Source organism: Pseudochaenichthys georgianus, chromosome 24, assembly GCF_902827115.2.
Source record: "Pseudochaenichthys georgianus chromosome 24, fPseGeo1.2, whole genome shotgun sequence".
NCBI classification, from domain to species: domain Eukaryota; kingdom Metazoa; phylum Chordata; class Actinopteri; order Perciformes; family Channichthyidae; genus Pseudochaenichthys; species Pseudochaenichthys georgianus.
In genome coordinates, this window is record NC_047526.1 from 1,700,410 (window position 1) to 1,719,822 (window position 19,413).

The 19,413-nt window shown below is 45.5% G+C and overlaps 1 protein-coding gene across 1 annotated transcript in view; it reads left to right on the top strand.

Moving 5' to 3' along the window:
- The window catches only part of LOC117440228 (solute carrier family 22 member 13), a 43,990-nt gene that overhangs the window by 20,669 nt on the left and 3,908 nt on the right, over window positions 1-19,413 (top strand). Inside the window, exons 5-9 of the mRNA XM_071202021.1 lie at window positions 4,328-4,451; window positions 4,804-4,910; window positions 10,947-11,158; window positions 11,517-11,625; window positions 11,813-12,025. Coding sequence (XP_071058122.1) covers window positions 4,328-4,451; window positions 4,804-4,910; window positions 10,947-11,158; window positions 11,517-11,625; window positions 11,813-12,025 — 765 coding nt within the window. The remainder of the gene's footprint in view (window positions 1-4,327; window positions 4,452-4,803; window positions 4,911-10,946; window positions 11,159-11,516; window positions 11,626-11,812; window positions 12,026-19,413) is intronic.

The window sequence follows — 19,413 nt, forward strand, 5'->3', positions numbered from 1 at the left end:
TTGGCAGGAACCCCGGCGAGACCGGTGATGGACATGGGGCTGGCAGGGCCCCCAGTAGAACCTCCAACGGCACGGGATATAGGGTTGGCAGGACCCCCGGCAGAAGAGTCTTCTGCGGGACCTCCAACGGGACAGGAGAAAAGGTTGGCAGGACCCCCGGCAGGGGAGTAGACGGCGGGACCTCCAACGACACAGGACACAGGGTTGGCAGGACCCCCGGCAGGGGAGTAGACGGCGGGACCTCCAACGGCACAGGACACAGGGTTGGCAGGACCCCCGGTAGGGGAGTAGACGGCGGGACCTCCAACGGCACAGGACACAGAGCTGGCAGGGGAGTAGACGGCGGGACCTCCAACGGCACAGGATACAGAGCTGGCAGGACCCCCGGCAGGGGAGTATTCTGCGGGACCTCCAACGGCACAGGACACAGGGTTGGCAGGACCCCCGGCAGGGGAGTAGACGGCGGGACCTCCAACGGCACAGGACACAGAGCTGGCAGGACCCCCGGCAGGGGAGTAGACGGCGGGACCTCCAACGGGACAGGAGAAAGGGTTGGCAGGACCCCCGGCAGAAGAGTATTCTGCGGGACCTCCAACGGGACAGGAGAAAGGGTTGGCAGGACCCCCGGCAGGGGAGTAGACGGCGGGACCTCCAACGACACAGGACACAGGGTTGGCAGGACCCCCGGCAGGGGAGTAGACGGCGGGACCTCCAACGGCACAGGACACAGGGTTGGCAGGACCCCCGGCAGGGGAGTAGACGGCGGGACCTCCAACGGCACAGGACCCAGGGTTGGCAGGACCCCCGGCAGGGGAGTAGACGGCGGGACCTCCAACGGCACAGGACACAGAGCTGGCAGGACCCCCGGCAGGGGAGTATTCTGCGGGACCTCCAACGGCACAGGACACAGGGTTGGCAGGACCCCCGGCAGGGGAGTAGACGGCGGGACCTCCAACGGCACAGGACACAGAGCTGGCAGGACCCCCGGCAGGGGAGTAGACGGCGGGACCTCCAACGACACTTGCGTAGGGGCTTAAATAGGGAATGGAGAGGGCCCTCGAGCGGAGACTTGAGAGGGGACTCGAGAGGAGACTGGAGAGGGGACTCCAGAGGGGACTAGAGAAGGGAACACGAGAGGGGATTTGAGAGGGGAACTAAAGAGGGGATTTGAGAGGGGAACTAAAGAGGGGACTCGAGGAGGGACCAGAGGAGGGACCAGAGGAGGGAACTCGAGAGGGGACTCGAGGGGGAACTGGAGAGGGGACTCGAGATGGAAACAGAGAGGGAACTCGAGAAGGGACTACAGAGGGGACTAGAGGAGTAACTAGGGAAGGGAACTAGAGAGGGGACCCGAGGAGGGACTAGAGGGCCTAAAGGAGGGACTAAAGGAGGGAACTCGAGAGGGGACTCGAGGGGGAACTGGAGAGGGGACTCGAGATGGAAACAGAGAGGGGACTACAGAGGGGACTAGAGGAGAAACTAGAGGAGGGACTAGAGGAGTAACTAGAGAAGGGAACTCGAGAGGGGGACTAGAGGAGGGCCTAAAGGAGGGACTAAAGGAGGGAACTTGAGGGGGGACTCGAGGGGGAACTGGAGAGGGAACTTGAGATGGAAACAGAGAGGGGACTCGAACAGAGACTAAAGAGGGGACTAGAGGAGAGACTAGAGGAGGGACTAGAAGAGTAACTAGAGAAGGGAACTCGAGAGGGAACTCGAGAGGGAAACTAGAGAGGGGACTCGAGGAGGAACCAGAGGAGGGAACCCGAGATGGGACCGTGGCAGCCGGGACCAGATCCGGGTCTGGAACCAAGACAGCTGGGGTCGGGACCATGGCTGCGGGGACCAGAACTGGGGCCGAAACCCTGGCTGCAGGGACCGGAATAGCAGCCAGAAACATGGCTGCTGAAGCCAGAATCCTGTCTATAAGCTCCAGCTTCGACGCCGGAAACACGGCCGTATAGGGCGCTCCCGGAGCCGGGACCATAGCCGCTGGGGCCGGCCCTGGAGCCGGAAACATGGCTGTATGATCCAGCTCTGGAGCCCGGATCATGACTGTGTGGGGCGGACTCGGAGCCGGAAACATGGCTGCGGGAGCCTGCACTGGGGCAGGAACCATGGCTGCTGGGGCCGGGACTGGAACCGTGGCTGCTGGGGCCGAAACCGTGGCTGCTGGGGCCGAAACCGTGACTGCTGGAGCCGGGACTGGAACCGTGGCTGCTAGTCTGGACTTGCGACTCCCTCTCTTAGGAGCCTTTTGGAGGCTCCGTGGGCCTCCAAAAGCCAGAGTTCCAGAGAACGGCTCCTGGACAGGAGCAGGAACTGGGGAAGAAGCAGAGGTTGACTCCAGACGGAACACGCCGAGACGTATGGCGTCAGGTTGGGAATTGGGAGGTAGGGGACTAGCATGCCTGGAGCTAGCAGGCCGGGAAAAAGGTTTGACCTCAACGCTGCCCAAAAAGTCCTCCACCCACTCGGGGAGCAACTCCCTCAACCAGGGCCTTGAGGTTACCTCCTGGCGTGCCGCAGAAATAACTGACTGCCTCTCTTCAGTACTGGAGGCATATCGAAAGTCATTCCTCAAGCATGTTAACTTGTACTTCACCGCGTACAAACTGTCTGCTGGGTCCATTCCTGGTTGGGTCATTCTGTCACGGACGAGTGAAGGAAGCAGGACCCAAATGCAGATAACTCTTGAGAAACCCTTTATTTCAAGGATAAATGATATATACAGAACAGAACACTCTCCGGTGAACTCCGTCACCAACAAACAATGACCCAACACTGAACACAGACAGAGACAAGACTAAATACAAGAAGGGGTAATCATGACAACGAGAAACAGCCGGGCAGGGGAGGAGAAACACAAGGACAACAGGTGAACACAATCGGGTAATCAGGGAGGGAAACAGACAGAAAGCAGACAGGCAGGAAACGGGGGTGAACACTTTACACAATAAGACAGGAAACCCAAAGACCAGAAAAACACCAACACAGACAAAACTACAAACGTGACAACATGTGAATTGTGACAGTAAGAGTCACGTTTCTGAATCGGGCACTCTGAGTGGATGCAGTCACAGCCAATCGGATTCAGAGTGTTGCCTGTCAGTTCCGTTGCTATGGTTCCGTTGTTATGTGTACTGAAACGAGAGCCGGTATAATTCCACGCGTGACAACAAAATAAAAATTGGAATACGTTATTTTAGCTACTGATTGTTACAACTTGTAGTATTCACTGTACTCGCCATGAACTGTTATTACTCAGATTAATCTCGACCCCCTCCAATGTAAGCGTGACGTATTTGGTTCTTACGGAGCGTCCACACTACAGCTTCAAAAATAGCTTGGAGCTGGGCGTGTCTGGAGCTTGGGGATTTTATTCAAGCAACACGGCCAACAACCAATCACATGAATCTCCCGCCCCCGACATACAAAACAAAAAACTCCGGGGATTGTATGGGAGCAATATATATATATAAACTCCCCAAACAGGCGAAAACCTACCAGTTTCACCCACTGTCTCTGCCACCTCCCTCCATGCCTGGTTCCTCCGGTTTGTATCCCGGTAGGTGAAGAGGGTCTGGTCATACAAAACCGGGTGATTTGCTACGGCGATAGTTAGTTTCTCCTCCGACTTTTTTTGAAATATAGAAATGAACGGCGGGATATCTCTCCCAGCTTAGACGCGGTTTGATTGGCTACGGCTTCAGCTGTCAGATTTTGGGAAACGGGATTTGATTGGCTGGCGCTGGCTACTCCGGGGTCTCCGGCATCAGAAGTTGAACATTGTTCAACTTCTGTCGCCGGAGACGCCTGAGACGGACCGCTCTGCTACCCACAATTCAGAAAAAGCGCGGCTACGTGACGTCACCCCATTGAAAGTGAATGGGCAGATTGGAGCTTTCGACGCTGTCGACGCTGTAGTGTAGACGGGCCGTAAGATCTTGCCGGGTTGCCGACTCCAGCAAAGGTCAATTGTGTCTAGAGTGCGCCATCTAGTGGGATCAACTGAAATGCTGGGTATTGCAGGAAAAAGGCTAAATTAATGCGGTCTTTACTATAATTTGGACAATTTTGTACCAATATTCGGCGGGCCGGATTAAAAAGCCCAACGGGCCGTATATGGCCGGCGGGCCTTAATTTGCCCATGCCTGTGTTTGACGCTTTTATCCAAAGCGACTTACATACATTCAGACTGTAGGGATTGCCCACAGTCTGGAACAATCTGGGGTGAAGTGTTTGCCCTGAAGATCAGCGCACTATTCCACTGAGCAACAGCCACCTCGGTGTCTATGTTAATATGAAGGCATTTTCTTTACTTTTTCAGGGTGTTGCCGAAGTCAGCTCGCTGGTTAATGGCCAATGACAGAAAGGAGGAAGCATGGGAACTGATCCGGAAAGCAGCGCAGATCAATGGGAAGCCCCTCACCAAAGATCTGGAGATGTGTCAGGTAGAAATGCAACATTTAAATTGTAACATTGTAAAAATCAATGGATAGATTTAATTTATAAATCAAATATCAAATCTTTTGAATTCTTCAAAAATAATAAAAAATACCATTCACAGAAAAAAAGGATCCTCAGTGAACATACTGTAGCTCCTCTTGCTTTAGTAGCAGGGAGAGTGTTCTAGCTGTATAACAGGTACTTCAGTATCACTCTGAAGCAACCATTATTACTTTGCATAAATGTTCCATCACTCATTATCATTTAAAAATGCAAACTTCCCCATCAGTACTGTGTTTTATTATTTTATATACCCAACTCCAAAGTCTCTAACTGTCTTCCTCTGTGTCTCACCAGGTCTATAGAGTTGAAAAGAAAAATGAGGTGAAGAAAAAACACTCATTCATTGACCTGGTTAGAACCTCGAAAATGAGGAAGCACTCTTTGATCGTGTTTTATCTCTGGTAAGGATGAGCAGAGCATTGCCTTTGTCTTTCTACACTGAACAATCTAAAATGTTGACTTTAATCAAATGTACTATATCAGTGTATATTAGGTTCATTGTAAGCTATAATATTAGCTTTAACATATTTAATCTAGGGCTGTCAAGTTAACGCGTTAATAACAAAAAAAATTAACGCCACTAATTATTTTAACGCGATTAACGCATGTGTATTTTTTGTCCTGGGCCGCCCCGTAGTTTCAGAGCGCATCGAGTTTAAAATACCATCTACAAGCTGATGCTGACAGCCCCGCTCCTGCCGCCCACTTGTGGCAGACCACACTTCCACGCTCACCGGCAGGCACCGACTGGCCATCGGGAGGACCGGGAGGGTGTGTGTATAGGCACGTTCACACCGGAGTACTTTTACCCCGTACTTTTCCCGTTTAGTACCCCTTATGTCGCGTTCACACCAAAAAGAGTACTTAGTGCCGGGAACTTTTACCCCCATTTTTAGTGCCTGCTAACTCAGAAAATGTTTTTGAAGCTGCCATTGTATTTGCTGGCATTTATTATTAGCATTAGCCCCGCACACCAACGGAAAGAGAATAGCTTATGGCAACACAAAAAAAACATGGGAGCGGTGGAGTGATGAGGAGGTGTCAGCGTTTTACTCGGAAGTCCCCAGTTCCCAACTCCGGGGACTTCCGGCCGGGGACTTCGGGTGGCAGTATACGCCGTGAAGTTGTGTGCGGCCTGCCAGTAAACCCAAAGCAGAAGAAGACAAAGTGATGTCAGCGGCTCATTTGCGTAATCTTCCCTCAGGGACTTATTCAGGTGTGAATGCGATTGGTACTTTGTGCCCTGGGGTTATAAGTGCCGGAGCACTAAGTACGGCAAAGTACTTGGTGTGAAAGCGGCTTATGTGTGGCGCGAGCGAGAGAGAGAGAAAGCGCACACCTTACGTGTATTGTTGTTGTTAGCATCTGGTGCTAGCTGCGCTAACGGATATAAGGAGCTGTTTCAATGAAAACAGAGGAGCGACATTTCGCCGACAACTGCGCCGAGCACTTGACTTTATGCAGGAAGCCAGACAACGGGACATTGTACGAGAAGTCATACGCCTTGAGTTGCACATAGCTCCAATGATCCATTACAGTGTGTCTCTACACACACACACACACACACACACACACACACACACACACACACACACACACACACACACACACACACACACACACACACACACACACACACACACACTTTGTATTATTGTATTGTATGAGAGAGGTTCCGGGTTGAATTGAGGCGAATATTTGTAATGTTCAGAGGCTGAGGAATATTTGTCATTGTTCCAATGATATTAAACAAACATTAGCATAAAGCATATTTGTCCACTCATATGTTGATAAGAGTATTAAAAACTTGAAAAATATTCCTCTAAGGTACATTTAGAACAGATCAAAAATGTGCGATTAATTTGCGATTAACTGGACAATCATGTGATTAATCGCGATTAAATATTTTAATCGACTGACAGCCCTAATTTAATCTTAATATTATTGCTTTCAACTAACCTAATACAGTTATGTGCATTCTGTTGACATATTACATGTATTTAAATTCAACGTTTCAGATTTTTCAGTGCTTCAGTGCCTTTTTCTGAATAGGAAAATGTATCCTTGTCCATGTGAAGTCAATGATTCACGTCATGCTCTGATCACTTCAACATGACAGCCATTGTTGCACTGACTTGCTGCAGTAAGGCTTTTTATTTGTTTATGGTTTTTCAATGACACAAACAGCAGAGGGTCTTAGCCCCAGAGCAAAACAGTGTTTGGGTTCCTCTCACATTCCTAACAGTCTGGAACTTTGCTTCTCCAACACACTCCTCTTCCATCTCCTGTCAAAGCTCCACTCAATCCTATTATCTTTACTGACTTGTATCAGTCAACTGAATGTATAATAAGGATTACTTAATATATTCGAAGGGCCGGGCCGCTCACTAGAGGTGAGGTATACTGCCTCATAAGTTAAGTTATAAGTTAGCTAAATCAATCAAAAGTAGGTCAATAAGAAAAATAAATATAGTTTTTTAATTTGTTAGCAGCTCATCCTTTACAACAGGAGCCCCAGATTGATTATCAAAAGAGGAAATAGGAAGGGTATGTTCAAGTTTGTTATGTATCTAAGATATTGGGCTTTTTTCTTATCGACTTCGTATATCGAGCCCGATTGTCGATTTCAAATGATTTAATGTAATTGTTTGCCTGACTGGCCATCGTAATCGGGTTCTTTGAATATTCAAAAAAAAAAACAGTTTTCAAAAATGTCTGATCGGATTGGCAAACACTTCAGAATTTGTATTGACCGCCATTCAAATGACAGCGTTGTTTTCCCCCAAAAGTGGGCGGGCCGTAATTTTCGTCCGGAAGTGACGTAGGTGTTACTCTCATCTATAATATATATCACTCAGTATAACAGGCCTGCATTACTCTCTGTATTTATATGCTTTAGTTTAGTAGATATCTACAAACAAAGAGTCGACATGTTTCTAAAACCATTTAGTGCTTCATATAATAAAATACACAACGGCTGTAGCCTGATTATGCTTTAGGAGCTGTAGATGCGTGTGGTACTGTGTGTGTGTGTGTGTGTGTGTGTGTGTGTGTGTGTGTGTGTGTGTGTGTGTGTGTGTGTGTGTGCGTGCGCGTGCGTGCGTGCGCGTGCGTGCGTGTGCGCGCGTAGATGCGGCGGACAGACAGGTCTCAGTTGGTTTGGTGTACTCTGCTTACTTTTAATACTTGTAAATAAAACTTTTGGCCCATTGTAGCGTCCAGAGAGAGGGGGGGGGGGGATATATCCAGTCTCTGATAGTGTTACGTTATTATGAGAGTGCTCTCATACTTGTTTGAATCTGAAATTGTATATATATTTATATAAATATATAGCCTATATACAGTTGCAAGAAAAAGTACGTGAACCCTTTGGAATGACCTGGATTTCTGCACAAGTTGGTCATAAAATGTGTTCTGATCTTCATCTAAGTCACAACAATAGACAAACACAGTCTGCTTAAACTAATACCACACAAACAATGATATGTTTTCATGTTTTTATTGAACACACCATGTAAACATTCACAGTGCAGGGTGGAACAAGTATGTGAAACCCTCAGCTAAAGACTTCTTCAGAGCTACTTGGAGTCAGGAGTCAGTCAACCTGGAGTCCAACCAATGAGACGAGATTGGAGGTGTTGGTTGAAGCTGCCCTGCCCTATAAAAAATACACACCAGTTTTGAATGTGCTATTCTTAAGAAGCATTGCCAGATGTGAACCATGCCTCGCTCAGAAGAGCTCTCAGAAGACCTACCATTAAGAACTGCTGACTTGCATAAAGCTGGAAAGGGTTCCAGAAGTATCTCTAAAGCCTTGATGTTCATCAGTCCACGGTAAGACAAGTCGTCTATACATGGAGAAAGTTCAGCACTGTTGCTACTCTCCCTAGGATTGGCCGTCCTGTAAAGATGACTGCAAGAGCACAGCGCAGAATACTCAATGAGGTGAAGAAGAGTCCTAGAGTGTCAGCTAGAGACTTAAAGAAATCTCTGGCACATGCTAACATCTCTATTGACGAATCTACGATACATAAAACACTGAACAAGAATGGAGTTCCTGGGAGGACACCACGGAGGAAGCCACTGCTGTCCAGAAAAAACATTGCTGCACGTTTGAAGTTTGCAAAAGAGCACCTGGATGTTCCACAGCACGACTGGCAACATGTTCTGTGGACAGATGAAACCAAAGCTGAGTTGTTTGGAAGGAACACACAACGCTATGTGGGGAGAATCCAAAGGGTTCACACACTTTTTCTTGCAACTGTAAATATATGTGTGTGTGTATATGTCCGGATCTGTAGCCTGTTATTGTCTCATTATAACATTATGTGAATGAATTAAAAGTAAATATATAAGTGGTCATGAACACAGTTCTGTCCATCAGTATATAATGTTCATGAATGGATTGTAAGAACAGGACTGTACACTGATACAATAACTTTAATTGTCAACAATTTCGAATAACTGTATTAGGTTTGTTAAACCTACCTGTTAAACCCCATCCCCCCGCCGGCGGGGGGGAAAACGCATAATCTGCAGGAAACAGCGTCTGAGGGCTTGTTAATATTTAATAAACTATGAATGTTTCATATCCATGTAACGGGAAGAAACTCAGCTAACTGATGATATGAACCATTTTTAGCAGAAAGAAACACAAGACTAATGCTGAGCCTCTGAATTAGCCCTGAGCGAAAAAATGCTAACGCCGTTAGCACAGCACTCACGGTATAAAACCCTTATTACTTATCGTAAATGCAAATCCAACCCATCGATTAGCATCGTGAGATTACACAGATTCGATAGGTATCTGTATCATCAATACATGATCAGAACTTGCGACATGAGAAACAAAAACAGACATCACAACACGTGGCATTAGGTAGCAAACTCGGCAATATGTCTTACCTTTGTTGTTGTCTGATCAAATGTTGTCTTCAATGGCAAAAAAACGATAAAAACGCTGCTGAAGTTAATCCAATGTGTCTGTGTCCTTTTGAAATGATTACTGATAATCCATGAGCAATAAACCTAGATAGATAGGTTTCGCTTTGGGAAAACTGCGTGCGCATAGCCCCCACTTCTCAATGGTGACGTTGGTGTGTATGTGGAAATCCCCCTTCGATTCAATTGGCTCTAACGGTTCAAAAGAGAAGTCAATCATCAAAATTGACCAATAGGTTCCAGAGAAACGGCAAAAACGCCAATTTCCACCCAAATGACCTCAGAGGTGGAGTTTTTTTTTCTAAACCTTGGCACTTGTTTTGCATCAATCTTGATACAGGGTACTTATTATACGTTGTACTTTGGATTCCTAAAGCTTTTAGTCTACTAACCCATCATCCAAGGGTAGTTTTCACTATAACGGACACTATAATTTACATTTTTTACATGTTCAATCTGAATTTTCTTTAAAATAGAAAACATCTATATTGATTCTGACTTTTCTACATCCAACTCACAGGTCTATCATTACTTTTAAAAAAAGGTTATTCATTTCCCCCTTTTAGAAGGGAAGATATGGTCATTTCTTCTGGAAATGTCATTTTCGAGCCTGAGACCTGAAACACAGGCTTGGGGTTTAACAGGTTAAAAGCAATAATATTGAGTTGAACCTTATTAATCCAAATATTATTGCTTTCAACTAACCTGATACAGTTATGTGAAATCTGTTGACATAATACATTTAATTAAAGTCAACGTTTCAGTGTAAGAGTGTAACAGAACTGTCAATAACCACTGTACCTGCATGACCGTCCACATTCAGTCAAGGCTTGGTGGCGGCTCTTCACACCGTGATAGGATTTCTGTCAAAGGTGTAAAACCCTTCGGTGTTCTGTGGTGAGAAGTATGGAAAAAAGTAGAGAACCAAGACCTATGTTTATAGATCACTGTCCCCCACAGATGAATCATTATGCACATTATCCACCTAATTACTGCGCCAAATAATCTCATGTTTTAAATTGCTGGGGTTCTCTGTGTGAGCTAGTCTGGTTATCAATAATAACGGAATGGCTATCAAATAATTGATAATTATTTGGATAATTATGAATAGTTATTCATTATTTGGATATTGACAAAATAAATTGCACTGTGGAATTGTTGTGTTCTTATATATTTCTTACTTTCCATGAATGATTCTTTCATTTTAGTTCAAACTGAATTGAATGTTGTTATTACCACACAGTACATTATATTACATTTCATTTGGCTGATGCTCTATTCAAAGCGACTTAAAATAAGTGCAAAAGACATAAAGATTCAAACTCCGAACAACAAAGAAAGTGCAGATAGCGTGGGTTAATTGTAGAATTAAGATTAAGATATCGTTTCCTGGGACAATGTGTTGTTATACAGGAGTGTAGTGCCTCTTTGGGATGTGCTGGAGACACATTGTCCCCCCGAAAGACTTTTATATTTCCTCCTCCCTCGTTTCTCAGGTTTACCAACGTGCTGGTGTACTACGGCCTGTCTCTGAACATTTCTGACTTTGGAATGAACATCTATCTGACTCAGCTGATCTTCGGCCTGGTGGAGATGCCTGCACGCACCATCACCCTGTTCACCCTCAACCGCTCACGCAAGTTCTCCCAGCTGGCTTTCCTGGCTGTGGGGGGCACCGCCTGCCTGCTCACCATCTTCGTCCCCAGTGGTACACACACACACACACACACACACACACACACACACACACACACACACACACACACACACACACACACACACACACACACACACACACACACACACACACACACACACACACACACACACACACACACACACACACTCATGTACATACTTTATTCCTGCCCGCCTCCTCAGAGTTTCCTCTTGTCCATCTCGTGGCAGGTGATTTGCTCATTTTTATCAACATACACTTTGGTGTGCTATAATAAAAAAATTGTTTGGCAGGTGGGAAAATGCTTATTATTCTGTGAAAAAGCACCCATGTATCTCCCATGTCTCCAGTCTGTGTCTGTGACACTCTTCTGTGTCCTCTCCTCTAGACCTGTATGTCATTAAGACCGTGCTGGCCATGATCGGGAAGTTTGGGATAACAGCCTCTCTGTCTATTATTTACGTGTACTCAGCGGAGGTGTTCCCCACTGTTATCAGGTGAGTTATTACAAACATGTTTAGGTTTATCTATGTTTTGTAGTGATCATGAATATAAGAAATGTTTCAGGGGGCAGGATACATTTTCTTGCTGTTGCTGATCCACATATAGGTCAAAGATGTATCTGCAGTAGAAGTGACTCATCAGAATCAGTATCGTGGTTGTCACTCTGTGTGTCCCTCACAGACAGAATGGGATCGGCATCGGCTCCATGTGTGCTCGGACCGGAGGAGTCCTGGCTCCCATGATGTACCTGCTTAGGAGACTCAATCCTCATGCTCCCATGGTGCTGTGCGGCCTCTGCCCTCTGCTGGGCTCCGCCCTCACCCTGCTGCTCCCAGAGACGGCCAATAAGCCCCTGCCCGACACCATCGAGGACGTAGAGGGATCCCCCCGCAGGTGTGATACCAACACTTTCAGATAGGGCTTGCGTCATTACCACAAACTAATCACATGACCAAGTTTGACCCTAACCTCCTCCCGTAGTTCCAGCGTGGATGTTTACCATGAATTGCGTGGCAATGAAAAGGTAAAGAGAGCAAATAATTCTGCAACAGCTACATGTGTTGCACTGACTGGAGACTGGACATCAGTACGAATCGTCACTACCTCACTGTAACGGAACACAGGATGAATACAACCAAACAAGTAGGTGTAGAAGGGCAAGGCCATTTTATTTATACAGCACCTTTCAACACAAGGCATTCAAAGAGCTTTACACAAAGAAAAAACATTAAGAGCATTTAGAAATGGTGCAGTGGAAACACATTATAATGGCATTTAAAAACACGCATTAAAAGCAAAGAGAATTAAAGCTGCAAGCAGCGTTGAGTGGGTCTTCGACGCTCCGCAGGCTGTTGTCCGCACGTCGACGTGTGTGTCTAGGTGTCTCGAGGACTCGGACGTAGGCAAACGTGGGAAGTTTCAGGCCGATAGGACAATATATTTAGGAGTTACAGCAGTATCATAAACATTGTGTTTGATGGCGAGTGATCTGTCGCCATGGTAACTGAATTGGATGACACCCCATAATACGCCTAGATGTTTTGAGGGCTGCATCGTTATGAAACCTGTGAAGTTCTGTGCCGTTTGGAGCATGTTAACTGGAGTTATGAGAAAACCGTATTTCACGGCGACCATTTTGTAACCATAGCAACGGCATTCTCAAAATGGACACATATATGTGTTGAGGGCTTGACGGTTAGCACACATGTACAGTTTGAACAGTTTTTGACCATTTACACAGGACTTATAGCAATATTGTGCTTAACGGCGAGGGGTGTGTTGCCATGGCAACAGCTTTTGGGGAAAACTCACTATTGTCATATTGAGGTGGCGAGGGACGTGTTGCCATGGAAACGGCATATGATGACATCCCATAATTGACGAAGAGCTGTTGAGGGCTGGACCATTAGCCATCATAAGTGTGGTGCCGTTTGGACGATTTTCCATTGAATTATGACAACACCATGTTTCATGGCGAGAGATCTGTTGCCATGGCAACGGCATATGATGACATCCCCTAATTGACATACAGTAGAGCTGTTGAGGGCCGGACCATTAATGATAGTCTGAAGTCTGGTGCTGTTTGGACCATTTTCCATTTTTTGGCGAAGGATCCTTCGCCAAAAAATACGATGTTGTTGTAATTAAATGGAAAATGGTCCAAACAATCTGAGATCTCACAATCTGAGATCTCACCACATGCCGTTTCCATGACAACGCTGTCATGGAAACGGCATGTGGTGAGATCTCAGATTTCACGTAGAGCTGTTGAGGCATGGACCGGTGATATAAAAATGAAGATTGGGGGAAGATGGGACCGTTTCCATTGGAGTTACAGCCACACCGTGTTTTATGGCGAAGGATCCGTTGCCATGGTAACGTCACATTAAGTAATATCAGATTTGACCTAGAGCTGTTCAGGGCCGTAGTGTTAACCATCATGTGAAGTTTGGTGGCGTTCTGAGTATGTCAGTTTGAGTTATGACTAGGGTTGTGTATCGTTTGAATTTCCACGATTCTGATTCCGATTCCGATTCTACTTTTCAATTCCGGTTCTTAATGGTTCTCAATTCCGATTCTTTGAGGGGCAGGGTAAAAAAAATGATTAAGTTCTTGTTGAGAAAAACAAGCAAATCTGCCTTCTCAGGCATACCGGGAAGAAATGTTTGAACATTTTAAAGCAAAATGCTTCAATCTGGTGCATTTAAAGCAGAATTACTAGAGACTAGATCTAGGGGGTACAACTCTAAACACTCATATGAAAAAGATCGGTTTACATTTGAATAATTAAATAAGTATGTGAGCATAACCAATAACCCATAGCCAATAACAAATACATGTAACGTATTTTATGTTTGTTGTTCATTCATATCTTATTTTACTATTTTATTTATGCATATTTTTGTATCTCTCCAGTTTAAAACGATATGTCTGGTTTACTGTCCTATAGTATACATTGGAATGATTTCAAACCTGTTTTATCCAGTGCCTTGGAAATATGTGTTTACATAAATTGTGATCAAAACGTTTGAGACCCACTGAGATAACTTAGACTAAAGTGAACTATCTAAACACTCAGAGTCCTTTACCTCACTGAGCTGAAGTTATCAGCCTCAGTCTGACTGGAGAGGACTCTCCCTCCACATCATTGTAGAAACATCTTCTTCTTCCGTTAGAGCAGCTAGCACCAGATGCTAATAACAACAGCGCCGGTTCCAGTGCACCCTCCCTTTCTCCCTCGCTCGCACTTTGGCTGTGAGCTGCGGGCGCCAGATTAGCCAACATCCCCAATTTTCATCACTTGCAGCGCCCATCGTACAGGGCGAATGAAACGTGTAACCGGGGTGAAAAGGGTGTTACATTTACTTAATTATGAATGTTGTTACATCAAGGCCGAAAATTGGGATGAGCACCAACGGTCAAAACATTTGTTTTCCCTCCCAGAGCTGTCAGCGCAGCGCCTCCCAGATCTGGGGCCCTAGGCGAACATCTATAACGGCAGTGCAACCGGTTCCGGTTCGGAACCGGTTCCCAACCCTAGTTATGACATTGTGTTCCATGGCGAGGGATGGCCTAGCATCGAGCGAACGCAAATGTTGGCGCCAAATAACGGCTACGCCGTGCGAAAGAAAAAAACGTCTGTGATAACTTCGAGTTGCCCATGTCTCGAGATGCTACCCGACGAATTTCGAGTCGTACGGATAAAGTCCCTAGGAGAAGATAGATTTCGTACGGAGGACGAAAAACGCGATAAATCGCGTTTTTACGACACCAAATTGAAAATGTCCGACTTCCTGTACGTTATTTTATAGTTAACTTTAAAAATGTAAGTGGGCGTGGCCTACGCAATTTGACGCAAAGTTCCGGAACCAATTAAACATTGACATTTTCACCACTTCTGACGAGCGTGCAACATTTGGTGAGTTTTCACATATGTTGCGGGGGTCAAAAGTACGCCCACGTCACCTACTGTCATGATTTAGGCCACTTTTAATGGGCTTTTGCCCTTCGTTTTCCCTGTTTTTTGTGGGTTTTGCATGGTTATCGATCGCTGCGCAAGCGACTAAATTGATCGTAACGATATCAATTATGCGAGTCCGCCCACGTGACTGGGCTCACGCGACCTATCAGCCGTTATGATTTCCGAACCTTTTCTGTGCTTTTGGCCGGTCGTTTTCCCTGTTTTGGGTGTGTTTCGCAGGTTTATTTATTTATTTCAATAGGGTCTTCGCCGACCTAGGTCTCAGACCCTAATAAAATAAACATAAAACAAGCTAATATATATACATGAATAAAACGTACAGTGCAGTCTGAGATATGGATAGTTCTTTAAAAAGAATAGTCTTCAGCCTGGAAAGTAAAAAAATAGTACGAGTTGCAGCGGACATGCAGGTTTCTGGGAGTTTGTTCCAGATGCACCCTCGCTGCGAAGGGGACCCAAGTTCCCATCAGCAAAAACAGGTGGGTTTGCTATCCTGGCTCCAAAATGGTGGAATGAGCTCCCCATTGACATCAGGACAGCAGATAGCTTACACACCTTCCGGTGCAGACTGAAAACTCATCTCTTTCGACTCCACTTCGAGCAATAGAACTATTAACAAAGCACTTATATACTAATAAAGGACTGGCTTATCTAAAGCCAGTTGAGTAGCACTTGAAATGTTTTTGCTCTATGAAACCTGATGTACTTATATGATTCTGTTTTCTTCAAGTTTGTATTTTGTTGGTCGAACGCACTTATTGTAAGTCGCTTTGGATAAAAGCGTCAACGAAATGCAATGTAATGTAATGTTTGGAGCATAACAACTGAACCCCGGCTTTCTGGGGACAGAAAGTAGGCTCGTCACAGAAGACTTGAGAGTTCTGGATGGTTCATCATTTAGCAGGAGATCAGAAATGTATTTTGGCCCTAAACCATTCAAAGCTTTATAAACCAGCAGCAGTATTTTGAAATCAGTTCTTTGACAGACAGGAAGCCAGTGTAAAGACCTCAGAACTGGACTGATCCACTTTCTTAGTGTTAGTGAGGAACCAGTGTAAATACCTCAGAACTGGACTGATCCACTTTCTTAGTGTTAGTGAGGAACCAGTGTAAATACCTCAGAACTGGACTGATCCACTGTCTTAGTGTTAGTGAGGAACCAGTGTAAAGACCTCAGAACTGGACTGATCCACTTTCTTAGTGTTAGTGAGGAACCAGTATGAATACCTCAGAACTGGACTGATCCACTTTCTCAGTGTTAGTGAGGAACCAGTGTAAAGACCTCAGAACTGGACTGATCCATTTTCTTAGTGTTGGTGAGGAACCAGTGTAAATACCTCAGAACTGGACTGATCCACTTTCTTAATGTTGGTGAGGAACCAGAGTAAATCCCTCACAACTGAACTGATCCACTTTCTTAGTGTTAGTGAGGAACCAGTGTAAAGACCTCAGAACTGGACTGATCCACTTTCTTAGTGTTAGTGAGGAACCAGTGTAAAGACCTCAGAACTGGACTGATCCACTTTCTTAGTGTTAGTGAGGAACCAGTGTAAAGACCTCAGAACTGGACTGATCCACGTTCTTAGTGTTAGTGAGGAACCAGTGTAAAGACATCAGAACTGGGGCCCTTCTCACTTCTCCTATTTTTCATTTCCTCGCTCCTTGGTCTCGGTCTCACTGGAAGTTGATTTGTCTGCGCTATCTTGAGTAGCGTCCCAATGGCCTTATTTTTGCCGGAGGAGCGATAATGGAGGAGCTATAACCGAGGAACCACCAGACCATCCTTCGTTGAAGTCCTCAGACACTCGCCCCGCCCCCTTACTGTGTATCGCTCACTGATTGGATGATGCAGTGCACGCACTGATCTGATGCTTCTTGACATGAGAGCAGTTTCCCAGCGGAGTGAAGAAAACACATGAACCTCACCGTGTTTTGTTTCAATTATGTGATATATCTGAACAACAAAGTGGTCAAAAATAATTTTCTTCATTTTTTGGAAACATTTTCATCATCGCTTTTTTCGTTTTACATTTTCATTTATTGTCATTTCCATTCCGTCAATCATTAAGTGCTATTAAAATGTTAATGTGCTACATATCCACACAAACAAACAAAGTGTGCAATCCAATGAATGTTAATCTAACTGGGTTTTGATAGATAACATATCTCTTTTTCTTCTCTGAATTATTTTATTTCTATTGTGCACTCTAATCAATATTAATCAAACTATTGTTCTTTTATACATTTTAAGAATGGCGTTTATTTTTTTTAGAATGAGTTCTTATTTTATTTCATGTATTTGGGTCTACAACAGATGATACAAATGTTAGTGTCAGTAAATGTGTACTAACAGAGGCGGGGGTGTGTGTGGAAATAACGGGGACAGAGCTGCTGTCAGACGATCAGCTGTGCAGCGTCATCACAAACGGACGTCGCTTCACGTGACGCTCCGGAGGAAAGGACGTCTCATTGCTCTTAAAACTCATTTCCCTGCTTCTCGTGGTTTCCTTGCATCTCTCCATGATTCCCTGGTGGGAGGGATTAGTCGCAGGGAAACAACGCAAGTGAGGGACGCAAGGAATCCATTTAACCGAAGTGAGAAGGGCCCCTGGACTGATCCACTTTCTTAGAGTTAGTGAGGAACCAGTGTAAAGACCTCAGAACTGGACTGATCCACTTTCTCAGTGTCAGTGAGGACTCGAGCAGCAGGATTCTGAATCAGCTGCAGCTTTCTAATATATTTTTTAGTGAGACCTGTAAAGACACCATTACAGTAGTCCAGTCTACTGAAGATAAAAGCATGGACAAGTTTTTCCAAATCCTGCTGTGACATTAGTCTTTTAGTCCTAGAAATATTCTTAAGGTGACAGTAGGCTGATTTAGTAACTAGTAATGTGACTGTTGAAACTCAGGTCAGAGTCCATGACTACACCTAGATTTCTGGCTTTATCTGTTGGTTTGAACATTGCAGACTGAAGCTCAGCGCTGACTTTTATACGTTCTGCCTTGGCTCCAAAAACCATTACCTCAGTTGTATCTTTGTTTAATTGGAGAAGGTTCTGACACATCCAGTCATTGATTTGTTCAATGCACTTACTCAGTGTTTGAATTGGAGCATAGTCTCCTGGTGAAATGGTTATGTAAATGTGTGTGCCATCTGCACAGCTATGGTAACTTATTTTGTTGTTGTGCCTTATCTGAGCCAGTGGTAGCATGTAGATGTTAAAGAGAAGAGGCCCCAAGATGGAGCCTTGAGGTACCCCACATGTCATATTTGTCAGATGTGTATTTACCTATAGAAACAAAGTTGTTCCTGTCCTTTAAGTAGGATTCAAACCAATTTAGAACTGTTGCCGAAAGTCCCACCCAGTTTTCCTATGTAATCTAGTAGTCTAGTAATATGTTGTGGTCAACAGTGTCAAACGCAGCACTGAGATCTTATAATACTAACACTGAGATTCTGCCACTGTCTATGTTTAAGTGGATAACAAGAGCATAAGTGGCAGTAGCAGTCACAAACACTCAAAGTACACCCTGCCAACGCTTATTCCTCGTGTCTATGATCACTCCCTACCGTCAACTCTTTTCACATACACAGCGATTATGTTTGGCTGCTGTTTAGCTCCTAGCCTCTGCCGTTCTGCCATTAGCAAAACAAGCTCACCGTCGTGCTCTGCTATCCGTGGAATCCCCGCTGCGGAATACCCCGACTGGGCTCCTCTCTGCCATGCTCCCAGGACTATCCACGAACCCTCCCTCAGTCCTGCCATGTCAACTGGGGTGTTTTCCATCACTGCTGCTGAGGTTCGAGGTCCGGTTTCTACCAGGCTAATGCTGCTAGCTGGCTCGCTGTTTTCCCACATGCCCCACCCCGGAACCTGCGGTCTTCAGACTCTGGCCCCCCGCACCAACCTGTGAACCTTCGGGGATAGAGCCTTCAGTATGGCAGCCCCCACACTGGAACGCGTGGGGATGTTGTGGATCTCCACAGGGGGAGCCCCTGTGGAGATCCACAACATCCCCACGCTTGACGCCTTCAAAAGGGCCCTCAAGTCCCAACTGTCTGCCAAGGACTTTGGCCCCAAATCTATTTGTTGTTTTCTCTGTCTAACTGTCCTGTCCGCCTGACTGCCTTTTGTTTCTGTTATGTTTGTTTATACTCCTGTTCCTCCTTGTAAAGCGACCTTGGGTCTCGTGAAAGGCGCTATAAAAATATAAGTTATTATTATTATTGTAGCAAGTAAAACTCTAACACAGAAAATACCTGTCTATGCTGCCCCAGTTGGACATTCTTCTTTTT